The sequence below is a fragment of the Balaenoptera musculus genome, chromosome 6 (genome assembly GCF_009873245.2).
Source record: "Balaenoptera musculus isolate JJ_BM4_2016_0621 chromosome 6, mBalMus1.pri.v3, whole genome shotgun sequence".
NCBI classification, from domain to species: Eukaryota; Metazoa; Chordata; class Mammalia; order Artiodactyla; family Balaenopteridae; genus Balaenoptera; species Balaenoptera musculus.
In genome coordinates, this window is record NC_045790.1 from 66,170,768 (window position 1) to 66,192,810 (window position 22,043).

General features: G+C 40.8%; 1 protein-coding gene across 10 annotated transcripts in view; it reads left to right on the forward strand.

The window, feature by feature from the left end:
• Window positions 1-22,043, forward strand: part of TJP2 (tight junction protein 2) — a 132,653-nt gene that overhangs the window by 104,822 nt on the left and 5,788 nt on the right. For all 10 annotated transcript variants that reach the window (XM_036856080.1, XM_036856082.1, XM_036856081.1 and 7 more), the window contains 13 exons: window positions 263-416; window positions 1,911-2,019; window positions 2,126-2,259; window positions 3,706-3,772; window positions 4,624-4,774; window positions 8,343-8,451; window positions 9,722-9,932; window positions 10,779-10,966; window positions 11,603-11,698; window positions 12,452-12,531; window positions 13,282-13,492; window positions 19,621-19,721; window positions 20,945-21,157. In XM_036856080.1, the coding sequence (XP_036711975.1) occupies window positions 263-416; window positions 1,911-2,019; window positions 2,126-2,259; window positions 3,706-3,772; window positions 4,624-4,774; window positions 8,343-8,451; window positions 9,722-9,932; window positions 10,779-10,966; window positions 11,603-11,698; window positions 12,452-12,531; window positions 13,282-13,492; window positions 19,621-19,721; window positions 20,945-21,157 (1,824 nt within the window). The remainder of the gene's footprint in view (window positions 1-262; window positions 417-1,910; window positions 2,020-2,125; window positions 2,260-3,705; window positions 3,773-4,623; window positions 4,775-8,342; window positions 8,452-9,721; window positions 9,933-10,778; window positions 10,967-11,602; window positions 11,699-12,451; window positions 12,532-13,281; window positions 13,493-19,620; window positions 19,722-20,944; window positions 21,158-22,043) is intronic.

Genomic DNA, 22,043 nt, shown 5'->3' on the forward strand with positions numbered 1-22,043 from the left:
CTTGAGCTTGGAAGTTAAATAAATTAGCAGAGTAACTTAAGTACACTACAGCTTTCTCAGGCCTGTGTTTGGGTTCCAGGCATGCGGGGTTATATTTAATTTAAAAGATAATTCATTTTTATTCAGTCAGTCATCCTAAAGCGCACGTCTGTTTGAGTAACTGAGCAAAGCCTTTAACTTTTTAGAAGAGGAAAATAAGAATTTTCTGTTTTGCTGTGGGTAGTTGTATTGCATGGAACATTACTGTTCTTCATAAACACAGATAAATGGAACCGTAACTGAGAACATGTCTTTAACGGATGCTCGAAAACTGATAGAAAAGTCAAGAGGAAAACTCCAGCTCGTGGTGTTGCGGGACAGCAAGCAGACGCTCATCAACATCCCCTCATTAAATGACAGCGACTCAGAAATAGAAGGTAAAGAAAGGGGAGGCTGTGAGCTGAGCTGGAGGAGAGAGTAAGACTGTTGCTTCTGCATTGTCATCTCTATTTAGTGTAGCCATTCACCGGGAAGTTAAATTTCTAATGGAAGTCTCTCTTTTAAACTTTTAATTCTAGGTTTGGTTGTTATTTTTCTTATTACAGGGTCTGTTGAAATTAGGATTCCAGTATGAAATTCTGGTGTACTTGTGAATCCCAGTGGACTCTGATTTAGGCCACTGAAAACAAAACTTGTTAGTAAAAAAATGTATGTAGGAGTGGCTCACAGAACTAACCACATACATTTGTAAATTGCTCATTCTTGTGCTTTATCATGTGATTTTTTTTGAAGTGACTATTAATATTTCCAACAAAGAGAAAACAATGTAGAGGATAGTTAAACCTGGTAGACACTATAATAGACTCAATCAGAATGGCTGAATATTGTGGTATTCATTGGTTAGCAATCTGTGTTACCTCTTCTCTTATGAAGCTATAGTTGTTTCTTTATTTTTAATTTGAATATGAATTTTACATAAGATAACATTTATTTATTTGGTCTCTCTTCATTTATTTCCACAGCCAAATCCAACTTCTTGTTCTTCAAAATGGTCTTGTGTCTTCTTAGCCCTTTACTTTTTGGCGGGGTAATTGAAGTATAGTTGACATACAGTACATACGATAACATTTTAACCATGTAAAAATTACCAATAAAAATAAGTAGGCATGCTATTTCCTACTTAACCATCTAGTATTGGCTTTGCGCAGAAAAGTTTAGAAAATATTAAGTTCTAAAGTTTAGAAATGGACTTGTTGATTTTTAAAAGAATTACTTGATAAAACCTTAAAACTTGGCTTAATTTCTGTTATATAAAATGTCTAATCAGGTGGTTACTGCTCTGAATACGGGAAAACAAGTAGAGCACAGGAAATAATCCCAGCATGCTAGGAGCTTACGGGTTATTTCCTTGTTACTCCAAGTGTGCTCCTCAGCCCACTAGCAGCATTGTGTCATCCAGGAGCTTGATGGAATTGCAGAATCTCGGGCCCGGCCCAGAAGAGTTGCATTCTAACAAGATCCCAGGTGATATGTATGCACATTAAAGTTTGAGAAGCACTGGTCTATGTGCACACTCAAAATGAGTGTGTGTGTGTATGTGTGTATACACACTAATATAGATTCACACATACACACACACATATATATTTTCCCATCATTGGATTTTGTCTCTTCAGTGTCAGCTTTGATGGAAAGTATGATGAAAGAGGAACATAAAATTCTGGATTTAGAGCCCTCTTTGTTAATTAATGCCTGTCCTTTCAAACGATCAGATTCTTTTTTTTTTTCAACGAAAGACTATCAGACTAATAGCACATTTACTGCCTGCCCTCTCTTCCGTTTCCTCTGTTTCCTTGCCCGGAGAATAGAATAATTTCTGGCACAGGTCTTAAATGTTTTATTAAGAAGTCTTTTCTTATTTTTGAAATCAGATATCTCAGAAATAGAGTCAAACCGATCATTTTCTCCGGAGGAGAGACAACAGCAGTATTCCGATTATGATTATCATTCCTCGAATGAAAAGCTGAAGGAAAGACCAAAGTAAGATGATGAGTATTTTCCCTTGCACACATCCCTGTGAGTGTACGCACATACGTATTTGCAAATCTGTCACATGATGAGACCATTAACATGACGTGTGCTTAAGTTCAAGAGAGGACACGCATAGCAGATGGTCCAGGATGGGCGCCACACCTGCTCCCTTTAAGTCCACTGGGGATATTGCAGCTGCAGTGAGCACAGAGCCCAGCAAGGAACCCACATACCAAGAGGAAGCCCCAGGTGAGGCTCATTTTAAACAGTCATGTTCAGGTGTCAGTGCTTGGTAATTCCAGAGGGTGGCTGGAGAGAGAGAGAAATTATTTTAAAATCATTTTTATATATCGAAGAGGCACTCCTATCTCATTTAATATTGAAAAAAATATAAAGAATAACAGCTCTTTCTGTGTGCCAACAGGTTGGTCACCTTTTGTTATATTTCATTAGTCATGGTCCTTTTGTCTCCCATCCCTGATCCCAACGTGAACTGTTTTCTGCTCACAACACTTCTGACACCAACTGTGTGGGTTTTGTCCTCCGCCCAACTACCAGTTCTCGAATTCTCCAGACACCGACCGGGTGTCCTACAGTTCAATTCAGTTCTGACACTGACTACCCAAGTTCATGCAGACCCCGCAGGTTAAGGGCTCAGTCTCACAAGATGCCCCCACTGCAGACGCCAGTCACGAGTCCTGGGTTGCCGCCTTCACTTCTGACCAACCAGCTCTAAACTGGAGGTTCCCATGACCCTGTCCTCAAGTTTGATAATTTGCTAGAATGACTCACAGAACTCAGGAAAGCACTTTATTTACTATTACTTTTTTTTTTTTTTTTTTTACAAATACAAGATACAATTTAGGAACAGCCAAATGGAAGAGATGCATAGGGCAATGTATGGGGAGAGGGTGGAGAGCTTTCCTGCCCTCTCCAGGCACGTCACCCTCCCAGCACCTCAATATTTTCACCCACGCTGAAGCATTCTGAATCCCCTTGTTTATGGTGGCTCTGTCGTGTGCATGGCTTCCTCTTCCTGGTGACCAGCCCCATCCTGAGGCTATCCAGGAGTCATCTCTTTAGAACAAAGGATGCTCCCATCACCCAGGAAATTCCAAGGGATGTAGGACCTCTGTGTCAGGAACTGGGCTCAAAGACGGAGCGTTAGAGCAAAAGATACTCCTGGCACCCCTTTCACTCCAGAGATTATAGGGACTTTAGGATCTCTGAGGGTGGGGCAGAGACCAAATACATACTTCTAATTATGTCACAGTCACATTTTGTCAAACTTGATTAGTTGAAGTCCTTTTATGTCCCATTTCTGATCTCAACTCCATTCCCTACCCCTGCCCCCAACCCCATAAAATTATCATGATTTAAATGCATAAGTATTTATCCATGGAAAAAAACAGCATTATTACATGGCTTTTAAGTTATTTAAAAAATGCTACCTGCTTGTAAATGTGATTATGCACCTTGCATTTTAAAGGTTCATTTTCTTCTCACTTCTTTTGAGAAATCATTGACACCTACTAATGCCTCAAAATTAAACTTAAGACATTTTTGTTTGACGTGATAACATATTTGTAGCATAGGGTACAGACTTGAATTTTTTGTGAATTTTGTGATCTTTATATTTAGAGACAAGACAAAGCCTGTTAGTCCAGGTTGGTAATGATGTTTTTTAATCCACAGCTCCTCCACCAAAACCAGCCCCAAGAACTGTTCTTCGTCCGAGTCCTGAAGATTTAGCAATATATGGGTATGTATTTCAGTCTTTCTTGCTTTCCCCCTTTCTTCCTCCACACAGCTCTGTCTCCTTAATGAAAATTTGGAAGAATGGTTCTCTTAAACTATAGATGGTGATTTTGCGTATAATCAGCTGCCCTTTAACCAACCCCTATTGCTACTGTTTGTGAGAAAGAGAAATCATTTGTAGGACGAGTAAAATGTGGAAGTGAGTGAATGTTAACTTCGTCTGCTTGTCTGCTTACCTGGCTAGTTTTCCAGATGTTATTCTGAATACTTGAGTTTGCCAGATTAAGAACGCCCAGATGGATGAAGTATTGCTTAAGTATGGTGCCTCTGTAGGGGCTATAGTGACAGGTGATCCTGGCGTGTGGAGGGAGGGGAGAAGTGATACAGTACTCTGCACTTGACAGTGAGAACCCCTGCTTCCGTGGTTTTCAGGGGCAGTGGCCTCTGGTTTAGGATCCTGCTTCCCTGGACCCAGGCTGTGTCTCCATTTGACAGGATCCCTATGGGGTCAGCAGGCTTTCCTTTGAAAGAATCCTGAAGTAGGGATCAGATGGCCTTGATTTTTGCTCTAATCCTGCCCATTATTTGCTTTTAATCTTGAATGAGTTTACTTAAACATTCTCCATTTCTGTTCTTCACTGGTAAAGTGGCCTACTGATATTCATCTCACAGCCCCAAGGAAGATAAAATTATAGATTATATGAGAAAAATGAGAGCGAGCTTTTAAAAGGGTAAATCACTCTATAGATAGAATAAATTAAATTGCTCACTGCTAATGTTGGTTTCCCTTTACCCTGCCCCCCCCCAAAAAAAAAAATCTCCCATCTTTCTTTCCTGAAACGGAACCCATTGCAGCCCCAGTACCAAAATGGTGAGGTTCAAGAAGGGAGACAACGTGGGCCTCCGGTTGGCCGGTGGCAATGATGTCGGGATATTTGTGGCCGGCATTCAAGAGGGTACCTCAGCGGAGCAAGAAGGTCTTCAAGAAGGGGACCAGATTCTGAAGGTAGGAAATCCCAGCCCTGTTTCTAAATGTTAGTGGGAAAGAGTGGGGTTTTCTGGAGGGTCTTACATAAGGGACAGGAAAGTGGTCCAGCTTGTGAAAATAGACCGTGCAGGTTTGTTGCTGCCAAGCATCAGGTCTCTGTTTCCTTCGAATGGGTCCTGTCTCCTCAGTCCTGGAACCCAAAACTCATCCCTATGTCTGTGGGACTTTATAGTGTTCAAGACCCTCACAAAGATTTTTATTAGTTTGATTAACAAAAAAATTGAGACTTCAGCTAAAGGCCTAGGTGGAAGAGCTTTCAAAAGATCTTGCTAATGGTTGGTTTTTAGTTGTTTCCCCTGCTTGGTTGTCACTGTTCAGGCCGTGTGCTGTAACTGAACAAAGGTGGGTATTGGCATCAGATCATCTGATTTGAATCCTGTCCCAGCTTCATATTAGTCTGTGGCCTTGGCTTCGCCTCTGAGACTCGGATTTCTGTATCCGTTCAATGGGGATAAGCATACCTGCCTCGCAGGCACCCTGGAAACATTAGAACAGATGATACTCGCAAGGCGCCCAGCAGAGTTCTTGGCACAGAGTAGGAAGGTCAGTGTCTGTTCTTTATCCTGTTGGAAACTAACGAGTTGCTGCCACTCAGTGTGTTACTTACATCTAAAATTGTCCAGGAAGGAGAATCCCTGGTTAATCAAATATTGGTACTTTTCAATTTACTATATATATGTTTGTATAATCTATTGGTTTAAAAAAATGATAACCAACTCATCTTTGACATTTTATCATGTATTTTCCACTGACTTCAGAATTAACTTCAAGAACACTGAGTACCTTGTGACCATAAAAATACAGAATGCTGGGGAATTGTCTACACCAGAATTTCTGCTTCTGTAAACTTGAATTTCTTATGCATACTAGGGGGTCTGGTAAGAGCATCTAGCCTCAAAGGAGAGTGGAGAAAAGCAGAATTCCCAAAGGAAGCAGGCAGAGCACAAAAAGAGGTGGTCCTTTTCCTTCTTGGCCCTTGGCCTCATGGTGGTATATCAGATTTCATTTCTGGAGCCGATGAAGAGCAAACCTTGACCATGAGCTTTGCTGAAGCTTTCCAGTGACATTCTAGACCCTCTTTGGCTCTGGACAGGATCCTAGAAGACTAAGTGAACCTCAGGGTACCACATGATCCTAGGAAATACTACTTACCAAGTGCTACCGATAAGAACCCCATTTGAGTGCCAGCTCATACCAATTTACTTGTGGGCTGATGCCAAAGAAGAAAAAGCGTGTTTCCTAACTGATGTGGGACCGTAGGAAGTCAGGTAGGAATTTGGAAGCTTTTGCTCACGAAGGTTCAAGGATGACATATTTTTGTACCCTGGGGGGAAAAGGATTTTCAGAATTTTCATGGAAAAAAATAGTAAATTCACTTAAGGGCTTGACAGACCTCTCTAAGTCGTTAAAGATGAGGAGAGTCACTTCCATGTGTAAAAGTCGTGATACACAATGTTTTCTACTTGAGAAAGTGACTTGTTTCCTGTTATCACCTTGGTGACAAGGAAGAAACTGTGGGAACCAGCTTCTTTTGCAGTAGTCTCATCTGGAGGTCAGGCAGTAGATGGTCCTTATTCTTGGGTGTGTGGAAATTTTCTGTTGACTACAAAATGAGCCCTCAATTCTTCAAAGGGGTGAAAAAGATTGAGCTCACCTACTGGGGCAGAGAAGTTGCGACACAGCCTTAGCGTAGCTGATACAGCCTTAGCGTAGCTGATACAGAATGCTCTTCAGGCTCACAGCAGACACAGCTAGACCGTGTAGACTACTAAATAGATAATGAAAGAAGATATTTATTGGGGAGGGCTGTACAACCTAACCAAAGTGCTGTCCTGGCCTTTTTTCCTTTAATTTGTTTCAGCACTCCTTTTCATGGTCAAATTGAATATATCAGGGTACAATGTACATACACTAAGCACTTCGCTCTGCTGTGGGTTTTTTAAGTGCCGCTCTTCCTTTTGTAAAGGTGACAGCTTGACATGTGGAACGAAAAAGTGAGTGTGCTGTGGCGAAATATGTGCCTTGTAAATAACAGAAGTACACATGCTTTAGTGCTTGGCTTACCTATCTCTTTGCTTATTTTTTTACCTGGTATGATTGTCATTTCTCTTTCAGAAACTATTAGAGGAAGGGAAAGAGAAAAAAAAGCTAAGTTTGGTTATTAACCATGTGGATTTTAGCTACCATGTGTTGCTTTAATTTTGACCACTATAGTTTTTGGCTTGACAGAAGGTCAGTCTCTGAATAGAGATGGACAGAGGGACCTCCAAGGTCTTCCCCCTGCCCTGTGGCCCTATCTTACTTAAATAAACAAATACAGGCATGTACAGTGCATATAAAAACATACACGTGGCCACATATAGACACAGATGTAGATCTGCAGATGGTGCGCAAGAAAGGATTAATTACCAAAGCATGAATATCCCTAATTCAGGGACAGAGAGATGGGAATGAGCTGTCTTAAATGCAATAAATATTGTTTCAATGGAAAAGTTAACGTGATTGGTTTAGTAAATCACTCTATTTTAAAAGCACCAAGTAAATTTTAATCTCATGCCTATTTTCACTTAATGGTAAATTCCAACCTTAATTAAATTAGACTCAATTAATGATTTTTTTTCAGTAGTAAGGCATTACTCTTTGATTAAAGGATTCTACAAGTCCTCAGTGACTGAAGAAAATAGTTCAGAGGAATTCTGTATCTTCACTTCTGTAATACATTATTAAAATATTAGGTACTTTAAAATCATTTTTACATTTTACTTATGTGTAATTATTCTGTTTTAAAGTGGTTTTCAAGGTACAGGACAAAGATGTCAAAATGTCTTTTTCTTTGTACCACTTTTCAATTTTACTTGCTTTCTAACTTGTCTTCTGAGAGCTATCTACAGTGTACCCTACTCTGGGGAATAAATGTGAGCTTCTTGCCCATTATGTATCAGAAGCTTAAACCTAAAAGCCTATAGATTAGGCTAATGGTCTGCCACATAAGACTAATGTTCTTCAATTTCAGGTGCTAGAAGCTGTAAGAGAAAGGTGGATTTGGTCAGAATCCTTATTTGCAGACTTTTATTTGAATCCATTTGAAAAGTATTAATGCCTTAAGCTGGGCCAGCATGCTCATTTACCGTAGACCCCACCACTCCTTATTGCATTACAGTTATTGGATTTGTAATTGTAATAATTGTACAGTTACCTTCCTGGCCACCTCTACAGGAGATTCAAAGAAGAGAGGGAAGCGGACACAGCTACAAGAAATTCTAACCTGATCCAGTGTTGAGTCCTTGGTGGAATGGCGTAGTCCTAAGGGGTGGGCAGTGTGGGGAGGCAGGAGGGTATGCTGGTGCCCCCAGCCCAGGCCGGGTGCTAGGAGTCCCTGAGTAGGGCACTAAGGACTTCTTTACATCTGAGGTTTGCTCTGGGCAGGCCCTGATGAAAACAAACAGATCAAAAGCAGGTGGCACCTTTTTGAAAACAACTTCTTATTTCTTCTTGGTTTGTTTTTTCTGTTTGCCCCTCCCATCAGGTGAACACACAGGATTTCAGAGGGCTCGTTCGGGAGGATGCCGTTCTCTACCTGTTAGAAATCCCCAAAGGCGAAATGGTGACCATTTTAGCGCAGAGCCGAGCTGATGGTGAGCAAGTTTGGTTATGAGTTTAGTGGGCGGTAGGAGAGGGAGGTAGCTTGGGAGCACAATAGGAAAATCTGAGTATTAAAAATTCGAAGTGGATCCTGACACCTGATCTCTAGGTCATAGGTATGTGGAAAGAATTCGGGTACCATTTAACTTTCTATACACATGTTTTCTGTGCACCTACTGAAAGAATTTCACTAGTTGTGTGATTTTGGAGTAAAACTGCTTTTCTGGACAGAGATCCATCCTTAATTACTGCCTGAAGTTATTATTGAGTTTTTCCATGACAGATGGAAAGGGCCACACCTGCTGGTCAGCTCTCATATTAACCCGTATCAGTCTGACAAGTTGCTTCACCTTTCCAAGCTTTATTGTTCTCATCTGTAAAATGGGGGTTAATAGAATCTTCTTGTCTGCTTCAACTAATACAGTTGATTGACAACTGTATTAGGGTTCTCCAGAGAAATGGAACCAGTAGGATGTGTATGTGTGTGTGTGTGTACATATATATATCTTTCTATACATAGAAAGAGAGAGACAGAGACAGAGAGACAGGCAGACAGAGAAAGGGAGAAAGTGAGCTATTTATTGATATTGTGAGGAATTGGCTCACATGATTATGGAGCCTGGCAAGTTCCAAGATCTTCAGGGTGAGTTGGTGAGCTGGAGACCCGAAGAGAGCCAATGGTTTAGTTCCAGTCTAAGTCCAAAGGCCTGAGAACCAGGAGAACCAATGGTGTAGTTGCTGTCCAAAGGCGGATTGGCTCAAGATCCAGGAGGAGCCAGTGTATCTGTTTGAGTCTGAAGGCAGGAGAAAAACTGATGTCCAACTTTGAAAGCAAGAAGAGTTCATTTTTCTCTTACTCGGGGGACGGTTTACCTTTTTGTTCTGTTCAAGCCTTCAATGGACTGGCTGAAGCCCACCCAAATCAGGGAGGGCAATTGGCTTTACTCAGTCTGCCCGAGTTAAATGTTAATCTCATCCAGAAACACCCTCATAGATACACCTAGAATAATATTTGACCAAATATCTGGGCACCCCATGGCCCAGTCAAGTCGATGCATAAAATTAACCATCACAGCAACTCGTGAACTTACTTACTTGTCCTTCTTCCTATTTGAACTATGGTTCCCGTGGGGCCTGTGTGCTGAGTTCACTAAATGCAAAGAAAGTAAAGAGGGTGATCAGAGTTCAGAGAGCTGATAACCCTTCCAGAAAAGACCTCTGGCCAAGCTGAGTACCACATGCAATGATGCTTTTGTCTTTCAGTGTATAGAGACATACTGGCTTGTGGCAGAGGGGATTCATTTTTTATAAGAAGCCACTTTGAATGTGAGAAAGAAACTCCACAGAGCCTGGCCTTCACCAGAGGGGAGGTCTTCCGTGTGGTAGATACGCTGTACGATGGGAAACTGGGCCACTGGCTGGCCGTGAGGATCGGAAATGAATTGGAGAAAGGCTTAATCCCCAACAAAAGCAGGTATCTGAGACTGCACACTCCCACACAACCCCTTTAAGCCTTCCCCCCACAAGTAAACAACACCTCCCCCCCCAAAGAAAGCCCCATATGACTTAATCATTTGTCATCACGACCTCTCCCATCATCCATTTCTTGTGTATGAGGAGACCTTGGAGATATTGCAGGTTTGGTTCCAGACCGCCGCAATGAAACGAATATCGCAGTGAAGCAAGTCACACAAATTTTTTGGTTTACCAGTGCATACAGAAGTTATGTTTATATTTTACTGCAGTCTATTAAGTGTACAATAGCATTATGTCTAAAAAAAAAATGTACATACCCTAATTAAAAATTCTTTATTGCCAAAAAATGCTAACCATCATCTGAACCTTCAGTTAGTCATAGTGTTTTTGCTGGTGGAGGCTTTGAAATTTTGAGAGAATTCCCAAACTATGACACAGAGGCACAAAGCGAGCAAATGCTGTTGGGTAAATGGTACCGATAGACTTGCTCGATGCAGAGTTGCCACAAATCTTTAATTTGTAAAAAAACCGCAATATCTGCAAAGCACAATAAAGCAAAGTACAGTAAGACAGGATGTGTCTGTATATCAGCCTAAAGAGAACAAGCCACGTCATCATGTTTATTACTGAGCTATTTCTGCTGGATTTTATGTGCACCTAGCCTTTCTCTGCCTCCATCCAGAAGAGAAAGGCCCTGTGTTTCTCACCCCGTGAAACTTGCTCATTGTCAAGCTGCACCTCTAATCTAAGTCCATGAGTGACATTGACTGGATTTGATTAGTGACCCACGCATTTGCGCATTTCCTGGCTTTAGAGCTTTACTTCCCCTGGTTTCTTCTCGCAGAGCAGAACAAATGGCCAGCGTTCAGACTGCGCAGAGAGACAGCACTGGGGACAGGGCAGACTTCTGGAGGATGCGCGGCCAGAGATCGGGCATAAAGAAGAACCTACGGAAGAGTCGGGAAGACCTGACGGCCGCTGTGTCAGTCAGCACCAAGTTCCCGGCTTACGAGAGGGTTTTGCTTCGAGAAGGTGTGGAAGCCAAGTGGGCCAGAAAATAATCCGACTGGGCTCAGAGCCTGTTTTTCTTTGTTTTTTAACTTTAATGGTCACATTCCAACTTACCTGTATCACTTAGGCCAAGCCAGCTTACAGAGTTGGAATCGTGTTTAAACATGAAATAAGACTTACCAAAAAGTGAGCTGTGCAAACTCGTAGTTCTACAATCTCAGTTATTTTTTTTTAATACTACCATTCAGAAGTTTTTATATATTCCGTAGAGCAAAGCTTGTCTTTAGTAATAGTGGGAGGAGTGAACTATAATTAAAGAGGGAGCTCTTTTATTTTTCAGAAAAGAGCTAGTCTGAATTGGAGGTGGGAGAACACACAGTTTCTTTCATTTAGTTGTGTTATCAATATATAAAATACTTTTGCTTCTTAACAGCTAAGGACATGTAGGTGTCTTCATGGCTTTTTATTTTTTTAATTGAAGTATAGTTGCTGTACAATATTATATGTTACAAGTGTACAATATAGTGATTCACAATTTTTAAAGGTTATACTTCATTTGTAGTTATTGTAAGATATTGGCTATATTCCCCATGTTGTACAATATATCCTTTAGCTTATTTTATACCTAATTTCATGGCTTTTCTTATCTCATTTCAGCTGGTTTCAAGAGACCTGTGGTCTTATTTGGCCCCATAGCAGATATAGCCCTGGAGACGTTGGCAAATGAGTTGCCTGACCTGTTCCAAACTGCTAGTAAGTCTGTCAGTGATATTTTCTTTCTCCACCAATTTTTATTTTGAAAGATATCTAACATAGAGAAAAAATAATTAACACCCACATACCCTTCACCTGGGGTCACTGTCAACAGATAACGTTTTGCCATCTACACTCTTTCCCCCATAGACACACACATGCACACACACAGGCGCACACACAAATTTTTATAATTTCTGCTGCACTGTTTGAAAGTTTAAGTTGCAGGCATTATAACACTTCCTACCTCTGTGAATCTCCTAATTCTCCTCTTATACAACCACAATACTATTATCACAGCCAAGAAATTTAACATTGATACAAGAATTTTATTTAGTATATAGTCCTTTATTCAAATTTTCTTCAGTTATCCCAATTATGTCTTTCATAGCTTGTTGCTACTGTTTTTTTTTTAAATTCAGAATGCAACCAAGGAGCATGCAGTACATTTGATTTTTATGTCTTTCTGGTCTCCTGCTTTTTCTAAATTAGTTTGTAACGTGATATTTTGAACAGTCCAAGCCATTTGTCTCATAGGATGTTCCCTGTTGGCCTGGCCTGTTTCCCCTGGTTAGATTTTGGTTAAACAGGTAGTGTGGGTCCTTCCCATTGCCTCTCATTAGGAGACAGCGAATGTCAGCTGTCCCGTCCTTGCTGATGCTAGGTTGGTGTACTTGGTTGTCAGTGGTTTCTGAAATTTTATTCAGTCCCTCCCCCCCACGTTTTTTTTTTTTTTTTTTTTTGCTTTTGCAGAAACAGAACCAAGAGACGCGGGATCTGAGAAATCCAGCGGGGTGGTGCGGTTAAACACCGTGAGGCAAATTATTGAACAGGTGAGGAAATTCACCAGAAGGCCATGCTGTCAGAAAGAATTGGGTCATGGATTGCTGCAGTCTTTTCAAGAATAGAATCTATATATATATATATATTTTTTTTTTTTTTTGGCTGCATTGGGTCTTTGTTGCTGCACGCGGGCTTTTCTCTGGTTGCGGCGAGCGGGGGCTACTCTTCGTTGCGGTGCGTGGGCTTCTCATTGCGGTGGCTTCTCTTGTTGCGGAGCACGGGCTCTAGGCATGCGGGCTCAGTAGGTGTGGCCCACGGGCTCTAGAGCGCAGGCTCAGCAGCTGTGGCTCGCAGGCTTAGTTGCTCTGCGGCATGTGGGATCTTCCCGGACCAGGGATGGAACCCGTGTCCCCTGCACTGGCAGGCGGATTCTTAACCACTGCGCCACCAGGGAAGCCCAGAATCTATATTTTTAATAATTATTAACTGTTAATGATAAGAGCTGAATATAAACATAAGCTGTTTCAGTGCGTGGAAACCAGCTGACATTCTGTGGCACTGATATGTTGGTTCTCTCTGAGTTCTAAGCATTATACCAAATAACCTGTTAATTCATTTTCTCAAAAGTTCTCATAGGTTGGTAATATTAAAGTGGAGGGAAGCATTTTCTGCTTTTTGATTTAAATTGGTACATTTTATCTGATGCAGCCTTTACTTATCAATACAAACTCTTTGATGCTACGTGGCTTTACATATCCATTCACATACCCACTTATGTAACTTTTTCCCATTTCTAACAGGAAAAGCATGCGCTCCTGGATGTGACTCCTAAAGCCGTGGACCTGTTGAATTATACTCAGTGGTTCCCGATTGTGATTTTTTTCAACCCAGACTCTAGACAAGGTGTCAAAACCATGAGACAGAGGTTGAATCCATCATCCAACAAAAGTTCTCGGAAGCTATTCGACCAAGCCAACAAGCTTAAAAAAACTTGTGCACATCTTTTCACAGGTAAGTGAAATGCAGAATGTAGTCTCTTTGCTCAAAAGTGAGAAATAGAGAATTGTAGAATGGAAGGAATAGGAAAATAATCAGAATGGAGAATAGTAATCTGAAATTCTATTCATGACTCCTTGAAAAGTCGCTAATCCTGTAAAGTGAGTATACTAGACTCATGGCGTTTGTACATTTAGCTTTGTAATTTTGACTGTTTGAAAATGATCATAAAGATCCATAATACACAATACCTGGTCATTTTGATGAGGCTCAAATTTTGGGGTGGGACTACAAAGCTAGAGATTAAGCCTGGTGTAGCACCAAGTACCCATATCTGTTATGGATTGTGTCATTGTTCTCTGCTTACCATCCATGCATGCGCTGACTTACAAGGTGATCAGAACGTGGTTTCATTATTTTTAAATGTCCTTGAAATAGAAACTTGAACATTCTGGATATTAGATGATATTAAGGATTTATTACTCCTATTTTTAAGGTGAAAATGATATTGTGATTATGGGTTTTTTTAAGAGTTCTTATTTTTTAGGCATATATGCTAAATAAAATATTTATGGATGACCTAATATCATGTCTGGGATTTGTTTAAATAATCTTAAGTGGGACTATAGGCCAGACTGGCCAAGAGTTGATAGTTGTTGGGTGATGTGTACATGGGAGTTTGTTAAACTGTTCTCTCCACTTTTGTGTATGTCTACAATTTTCCAGAATTTTAAAAAATATTTATTTATTTATTTGGTTGCACTGGGTCTTAGTTGCGGCTCATGGGCTCCTTAGTTGCAGCTCCAAGCCTCCTTAGTTGCGGCACATGGGCTCTTTGGTTACAGCAGGTGGGCTCCTTAGTTGTGGCATGCATGTGGGATCTAGTTCCCTGACCAGGGATCAAAACTGGGCCCCCTGCATTGGCAGTGTGGAGTCTTATCCACTGCGCCACGAGGGAAGTCCCATAGAATATTTTTTAAAGTTCCTGAAATGAAGACCTACTGCCTACTGCTACTGTTATTCATGAAAGTAAAATGATTTAAGAATGTGACCTAGTTTAGTAACTGAATATATGCACTATCTATGAAAATGACTAGTTCTGTGAATGTGGTATAATTAAGGGTCTAACAGGGTGGCATGAAGTTTTTGGTCATGCAGTTTTGTGGGAGCAACGTGAGGAGACTGTGTGGATGTAATTAATATCCTTAGGATAATGATAGCTCTTTTGAGTTCAGTGCCAGTCCTCACCAACCTGTGTCATTTTTAGCTTATCTGACACTGGGAAGGGAAGGGGAGGGGGTGAATGAATGATGAATGTCCACATTAGACCCTATTTTACTCTTACTGGCTTTTCTTGTTAAAGAGTGAGATGCACTACTTACCACTATGGTGAAGTGCTCTAACTGAGAGGTAGGTAATCTAGCCAAATGCAAAGAAGGGAATGGTGTGTCATAAACTGGGTTTTTGTGAATGTAGCGTCTTAAGAGCTTGTGCTTTTGGTATGTTCATATATAATCTTTCCTCTGTTGTCTTTACTACTACTACTATAATTATTATTATCATCATCACTATTTTTATTATAGCAATGGCTAACAGTGATACAGACTTTCATGTGCACTGTCTTATTAGGCCATAGGAAAGGCCAGGTGATTTCCACAAGGTCACGCATCAGTGTATGGCTAAGCCCAGACTAACACTGTGGTGTCTCTGACTGTGGGTCCAATATTCTATATACTTTACAGCACAGACGTATTATCCTAATGCTGAAAGGGGTCATATAGTGCTGTTCCTCCATTTAACAGATAATTTGCCCATTGAACTGAGGTCCGTATGATTGCGATTAAGCTAATCAGGAAGTTGAAGTTTTCGGGATAACTAAAGTTGGAGGCTGTGACACTGTGAGTGTCCAATTTCATGTAGAACTTTGAGGTGATCCACCCTCAGCATAGGTTGGCAGGCTTCAGTATGGAATTATTTGGTCATCAAGATGGATGGAGCAGGGTGCCAGGTAACTTATCAAAAGGCCCCAGTTGTCTATGAGATGGCCTTTCGCAGCAATCTTCCAGACTTCTAAGTTTAACTCTTGAGAGCTGTGTGAATGGCCCCACTGAGCACTTTCTATGCCTCGTGTCTTACTCAGCCTGGCCAGGCTGTGATTTGATTGTGTGCACCATGGCCAAAATCCAAGGTTTTTTTATTATTTTAAATTTATGTCATTTTAATGAATTAATAATTGGGAGAAATAGAGCTACTATGATGAACAGTAATTGAAAATCAAGGCTTATGTTACAGGTGGTCTCACCAGGCTCAATATCCTTCTTTTTTCCTTGTTGCACAGTAACAAGAAAATCTTGTTTCCCGCAGGTGATTATTTAATTATGACGGTATGAAAATGGCTCTCCTTGAAGTTACTGTATAGTAAACGTGATTGAGTAGAAGAACTGAAGATTTGTAAACTGTTAGTGTGTTGGTAAATTGTTAGTATTTCAGATATAGGACAAATCAGGGCTTAGTATGATAATAATAGTGGTTACAGGAAAAGCTAACATTGCTAGTGCTTGTTGATTTACCTTTTTTGTACTGATATACTTATTGTTATGTCTTGGTCATTTTTGAAAGGTATAATTTGTTTTATAAATTATTTGGTCTTTTGTTTTTTTACATATGTCCATTACTATTTTTACAATATAATAAATGCCTTTTACCTAAAAAATAAAAACTAAAAAAATTAAAATAAAATGGCTCTTCTTGCAAACTCAAGCTACTTCTTAGTTAAGTGGAGATGACCAGGGAAACTTCATTCTAAGATTTGCCCAAAAGCAAATTAACTTGTCAATGTAAATTAAAATATTAGGCTGCCCAACCCTCCCCCCTCATTTAAAAAATTTTCTTGTAGAATACATTTGCATGCACATGTTGCAAAAATTATTTTTTAAAACCTGAAGTTTAAGTTACATGCTTTCTTGGTATTTCTGAAGCACTCAGTTCATGGTTTAAATACCACGGAAATGGAATTGTGGATTTAGAGACCCACACAGGGCCACCCTTTGTATGAAATTGTGGGATTTTTAAAGTACCAAAGGATAGCACTTTTATCAGTTTTCTCAGATTTCATTAATGTGAAATTTGTATAATTCAGTCCTGAGACTTTGGAAATGCTAAACAAATGCTATTTATTAGTGATACTATTTTACGCTTTTTAAAAATCTTTAAACGTTACATATTGTAAAAGAAATTTTCTATGCCATAATATAGTGTTTGAGAAAGCCTAGGGAGAGGAGTGAATCATGTACTAGTCAAAAGTACCCAAACCACAGGAGGCAGTTCTTGGTTTCCCAAGGACATGTAGGGACTCTGAGGGCCACAGGAAGCAGACGGAAGTTGCCACACTCCCTGGCCGGGCACTTCAGCTGATGCTTGTCTATTTAGAGAGGGTCCCTGCCACATGAACAGCTTTACTGAAATTTAATTTATATACCCTATAATTCACCCACTTAAACTGTACAATTTAGTAGTTTTTGGTATATTCAGAGATGTATAGCCCTCAGCTCCATCAATTTTAGAACTTTTCCATCACCCAGAAGAGAAACTTCATACCCATTGCAGTCACTCCCGATTTCTCCCCACCCCTCCAGCCTCACGTGTCACCTTTTGCTGTTGCTCTCCGTGCTCCCCAACCTCCTTGTGTGGAGAAGGAGAAGGAGCACCGAGTGCGCTCATGCGGGGGCTGGGAAGGGACGCCTGTAGAATCCCAGGACTCCCAGCCGAGATGGAGGCTGAGTGAAGCTCCTTTCAGTATTTCACTTTCTGGCATTCTATCCAAGGGAACATGGGTCTAGTCCAGCGGTTGGGAATAACAGGGATTAACCAGTATTGCTTGTAGTCAAAGAATCTGAAAAAGTTAAGGAACACAAGCCAACAGTGAACCAAAGGAACTTGATTCCAAGTGAAGGGAAGCATCATAGCTGTGCACCCACCTGTTAAAGAGAGGTCACGTGCATGAGTTGGATGTTACCAACTTAGCTGGAAATTACCTTTTTATGGGGCTTAGGAAATTAGTTACTGTGAAGGTCTTCTTTTTTTTCATATACTTGACTCAATGTGGGTTCAATAAGAGGTTTCTGACTTTTTTCATTTTATCAGGGGGCATGAACATATTTTCTGCATTTCACAAATGCCCCTTTTAACTTTAGGTTTTCCTCATGATAAATACAAACTGTACTCATCTCAGACAGCTCCAACATAAAGCTTTAAAAGGCAGCTGAATGTTCTGTATACACTTAGTGCAAATCACTCATTTTGTCTATAGCGTGCCCGATCTCACTTCTGTTACCAAGAGGACAATAATCTTTTTAAAATACCATGATAAGGATACAAAAGTCCAAGGAATCAAGGTTAATTTTCCTTGAGTTGTCCAAGGTATCAGTTTATTCTAATGCTGTAAATAATTAATAACCAAGGAAACTGTAAGCTCATTCAGGATTTTCCAAGGTCAGTGTTAGGACTCTTTAAATGAAAGAACGCTATACGTTACTAGGAAGAAAACCTGAAGCATAATTGCTTACGAAATTTGCTTACTGGTTCTTTTTGGCTCTTTACAAAGAATTATGCAGACTTCAGGATAGGTGGGACAGGCTGCCGAACAACTTTTATCAACAAGTTCCAATTTTCTTTTGGGTGCCACATAATGCAATACCCCTTAGTAACAGGCCATGGTGGTATAGTTTTTAAAAATCCTAATTTACCTTCAGTTTGTTCATTTTAGGCCCAATTTTGATCATCTGGTTTATCCCCATTAGGTCCATAAATATATATTGCTGAAGAACGAATCACATGTGTTTTACTTGGTTGGTATTTTATACCGGTGCTCTAAATTCATATTTGTCATGCCATGGCTAAGACCATAGACTCTAAAAGCAAACTTCTGAGTTTGCATCCAGGCTTTTCCACTGGCTTGGTGCGAGGCCTTGGGCTAGTTACTTTCACTACTGTGCTTCAGTTTCTCACCTGTAAAACAGGGATGATAGCAATACCCACCTTGTGAGGTTTGTTTAAGCATGAAATGAGCTAATCCGTGTAAGGTATTTGAAAAGCTGCTTGGTCAGTCATAGTAAGTGCCATTACATAAGATATACTTTGTTCTGAATAGAAAATGTATGTTCCGTAAATACATACCTGTACAGTTTGGCTAATCTATGTCTATATTCTAAAATGTTTAATCCTATCAAAATGATATTCATTTAAATGTTATCTTTAGTTTTTTATTGGAGATAACATGTACCTTGGTATATGTTTTTCTCACTTATAATGTTCCTGTCTATGTATTGATCTTTAAAATACAGCACATTTATATTTGGTTCAGATGTGTTATCTTTGCCCCTGAAAACACACTGTTTAAAAACATATTTGGGAGTTTCCTGGTAGTCTAGTGGTTAGTATTTGGCGCTTTCACTGCCGTGGCCTGGCTTCAGTCCCTGGTTGGGGAACTGAGATCCCGCAAGCTGTATGGTGTGGCCAAAATAAAAACAACAAATTTTTTAAAGGTAGCTTTTCTGAAAAATAGACATTCTTTAAAGAAATTAATCCATTTTTAGCTTTATAACATCCACCTGTAATGTAAACTCCAACAGCCAGATGGTAATAGGTTTTTTTTTAATATAAATTTGTTTATTTTATTTATTTTTATTTTTGGCTGTGTTGTATCTTCGTTGCTGTGCACGGGCTTTCTCTAGTTGCGGCGTGCGAGGCCTACTCTTCATTGCGGTACGCGGGCTTCTCATTGCGGTGGCTTCTCTTGTTGTGGAGCACGGGCTCTAGGCGCGTGGGCTTCAGTAGTTGTGGCACACGGGCTTAGTTGCTCCGTGGCATGTGGGATCTTCCTGGACCAGGGCTCGAACCCATGTCCCCCTGCATTGGCAGGAGGATTCTTAACCACTGTGCCACCAGGGAAGCCCCAAGATGGCAATAGTTTTAATTGCATTCGACTAAAGGGATTTAGTGTTCAAATATTTGTAAACACTTTCTCTTTCATCTGCCAAAGTTTTAACTTAAATATGAAAGTTAGGATAAATTATGTCCAATGGGATTTCTAATAAAAATTTCTCTGTAAATTGAGGCACACCTTTTGGTTTGCATTTCTATAGCTACAATCAACCTAAATTCAGCCAACAATAGCTGGTTTGGCAGCCTGAAGGACACGATTCAGCATCAGCAAGGAGAAGCAGTTTGGGTCTCCGAAGGAAAGGTATGTGGCACAGATACTCTGCTATGAGGTGAGAGTCTGCGTTCTGAGTTTTTTCTCCAGAGGGTAGTGAATGTAGTAAAACCATGCCCATTTCAAGTGATCCCAACACATGCATCAGTAGTTCGAAAATTTATAAATTATCTGAAAAAGTAATAAAATGAAGGGACTTTTACAAGAAAAGCAGAATGGGATATATGCAGCCCTACATTCACTTCCCTTTTGCTTTTAACGTAGTAACTAGTGTTTTGTTCCAAGCACACTAATCAGAGCTTACAAGACCTTGTGTTGAGCTCCACAGCTTATTACAAAGGACTTGGGAAACCCAGAGTAGAGAGGTGAGGCTGAGCTATGTGGCGAACATGGTTAAAAATTAATAGAAAGAAGAAAAGCAAATGGAGTTTGAATCATTGGCTTAGAAAGAAGTTTGGCAGAGAATGTGTCCTAGGGATTTGAGTAGGTGATGAGAGAGCATTGGGTACTTGTATAGGCGCCTAACCTTGGCTTGCGTCTCATCTGTGGAGGCAGTTTACACACAGCCCTACTTCAGGGAGGAAGCAAAGAAACTATAGAATTCCCTGTGGTTCTAGGAGCCTTTGGTGCTGGTATTCTGTGGTCCAGATGAATTGAGGTAGTTTGTGAGACGTTAGAGGTACGATTTTTGTTGCGGAAGTGCCTCCATTACCAATTAGATGGTTGAGCCTACTCTTGCCCTTTAGGAACTGCGTGTTTAGTCAGAGTATCTAGTAGCGTCTACTGAGTGCTTATACCCACTATGGCTTTGTGCTAGCCTCTGTGGTGAGAACAAGTTGAACAGGACATAGCTTCTGCCCTCAAGGATTTGAGAATCTCATGGATGAGCGGAGAGGTGTGCAGCTCAAGGCAGCGTGCACTATTGCTAGGAGACAAATACAACAGAGACAGCTGGAGGAGGGCCAAATTCTGGAAGAAAAGTGCAACAATCTGAGGAAGGCCTGGCTCAGTAGTGGTATATAGGATGGATGGTGGCAAGGAGAGATAGGGCGGAGGGTTTCTAATCTGAGTCTCTGCACAAAAATTAACATAGTAATTTAAAGCCAAGTGATTTCAGGAATATGAAGGTGGCTTCCCTTTCTAGAACAAGTCAAGGTTTCAGTCACTTGGCTGTGCCCTTGGGAATTTTCTTGAGTCCTCACTCCCAGGAGCCATGTCAGATCCCACTGACCCTCCAAAACAAATTCCTCTAGATGGAAGGGATGGATGATGACCCCGAAGACCGCATGTCCTACTTAACCGCCATGGGCGCGGACTATCTGAGTTGCGACAGCCGCCTCATCAGTGACTTTGAAGACACCGACGGCGAAGGAGGTGCCTACACTGACAATGAGCTGGATGAGCCGGCTGAGGAGCCGCTGGTGTCTGCCATCACCCGCTCCTCGGAGCCGGTGCAGCACGAGGAGGTGAGGCGAGGAGGCCGTGGGCTGCCCGGCCCTGGGCAGGAAAAGGAGGTTCTGGCGTTTCACTTGAATTCCTCTGGCCAGCTGTTTATTCAGGGTGCTGTGGCAGGTATTCCTAAGGGTTGGAGCGGATGATGTCTAGGGAGCCTCTCGTTCCAAGCCAATGCCTGTATGGTTGCGGACGTGGTCCATGGGGGAGTGGGACAGGAGCTAAGCGCTGGGAGAGCTTGAGTGATCAGCACTCATCACACAGATGCTGTCGGGCATGACATCATGATATCGGGCCAGCTGTCCAAATTACAAGTGGGACATTATTCTTAAATACAGTATTGGTGTATTTACTTGTAACCTTTGATTAGGTCTCTCTCTGTACTCTTAGGTATCCGTGCTTTTTCTTCTCCACCCTACCTTTAACCTTTCTAATCTTGCAAAAACTCCTGTTTCCCCATCAGTTTCCTTCTCTCTTGTATTTCAATTTTTTGATTGAGTTCACTGATTAATTATATGTCTGATCTCATGTACTATGCATCCACTGACCAGCGAATAGACAGCTTCTGTGATCCTAGGAATCACATTGCCAGCACTAAGGACCAGAGCGATTATTAGTTACACCTCAGAGAACATTGGGATAATTACCTTTGTAGACAAGACTCTCCATATATTTGGATAATTAATACTGTGGACTTCTCTTTAGCAGTTTAGCTCATTTCAATGAATGATTTTATTCTTTACGAAGTATAAGTACCAAAAATACAAGTTGAAAGGAGGAACAACTCACCATGACAAATTAGTATATACTGCTGGACAAGTTGTAAAGAATAAATTAACTCATGAATGTCTGCAGATACAGCTGAGCTAATGCTTTAAAATGTTAACAGCTGTTAGTGAC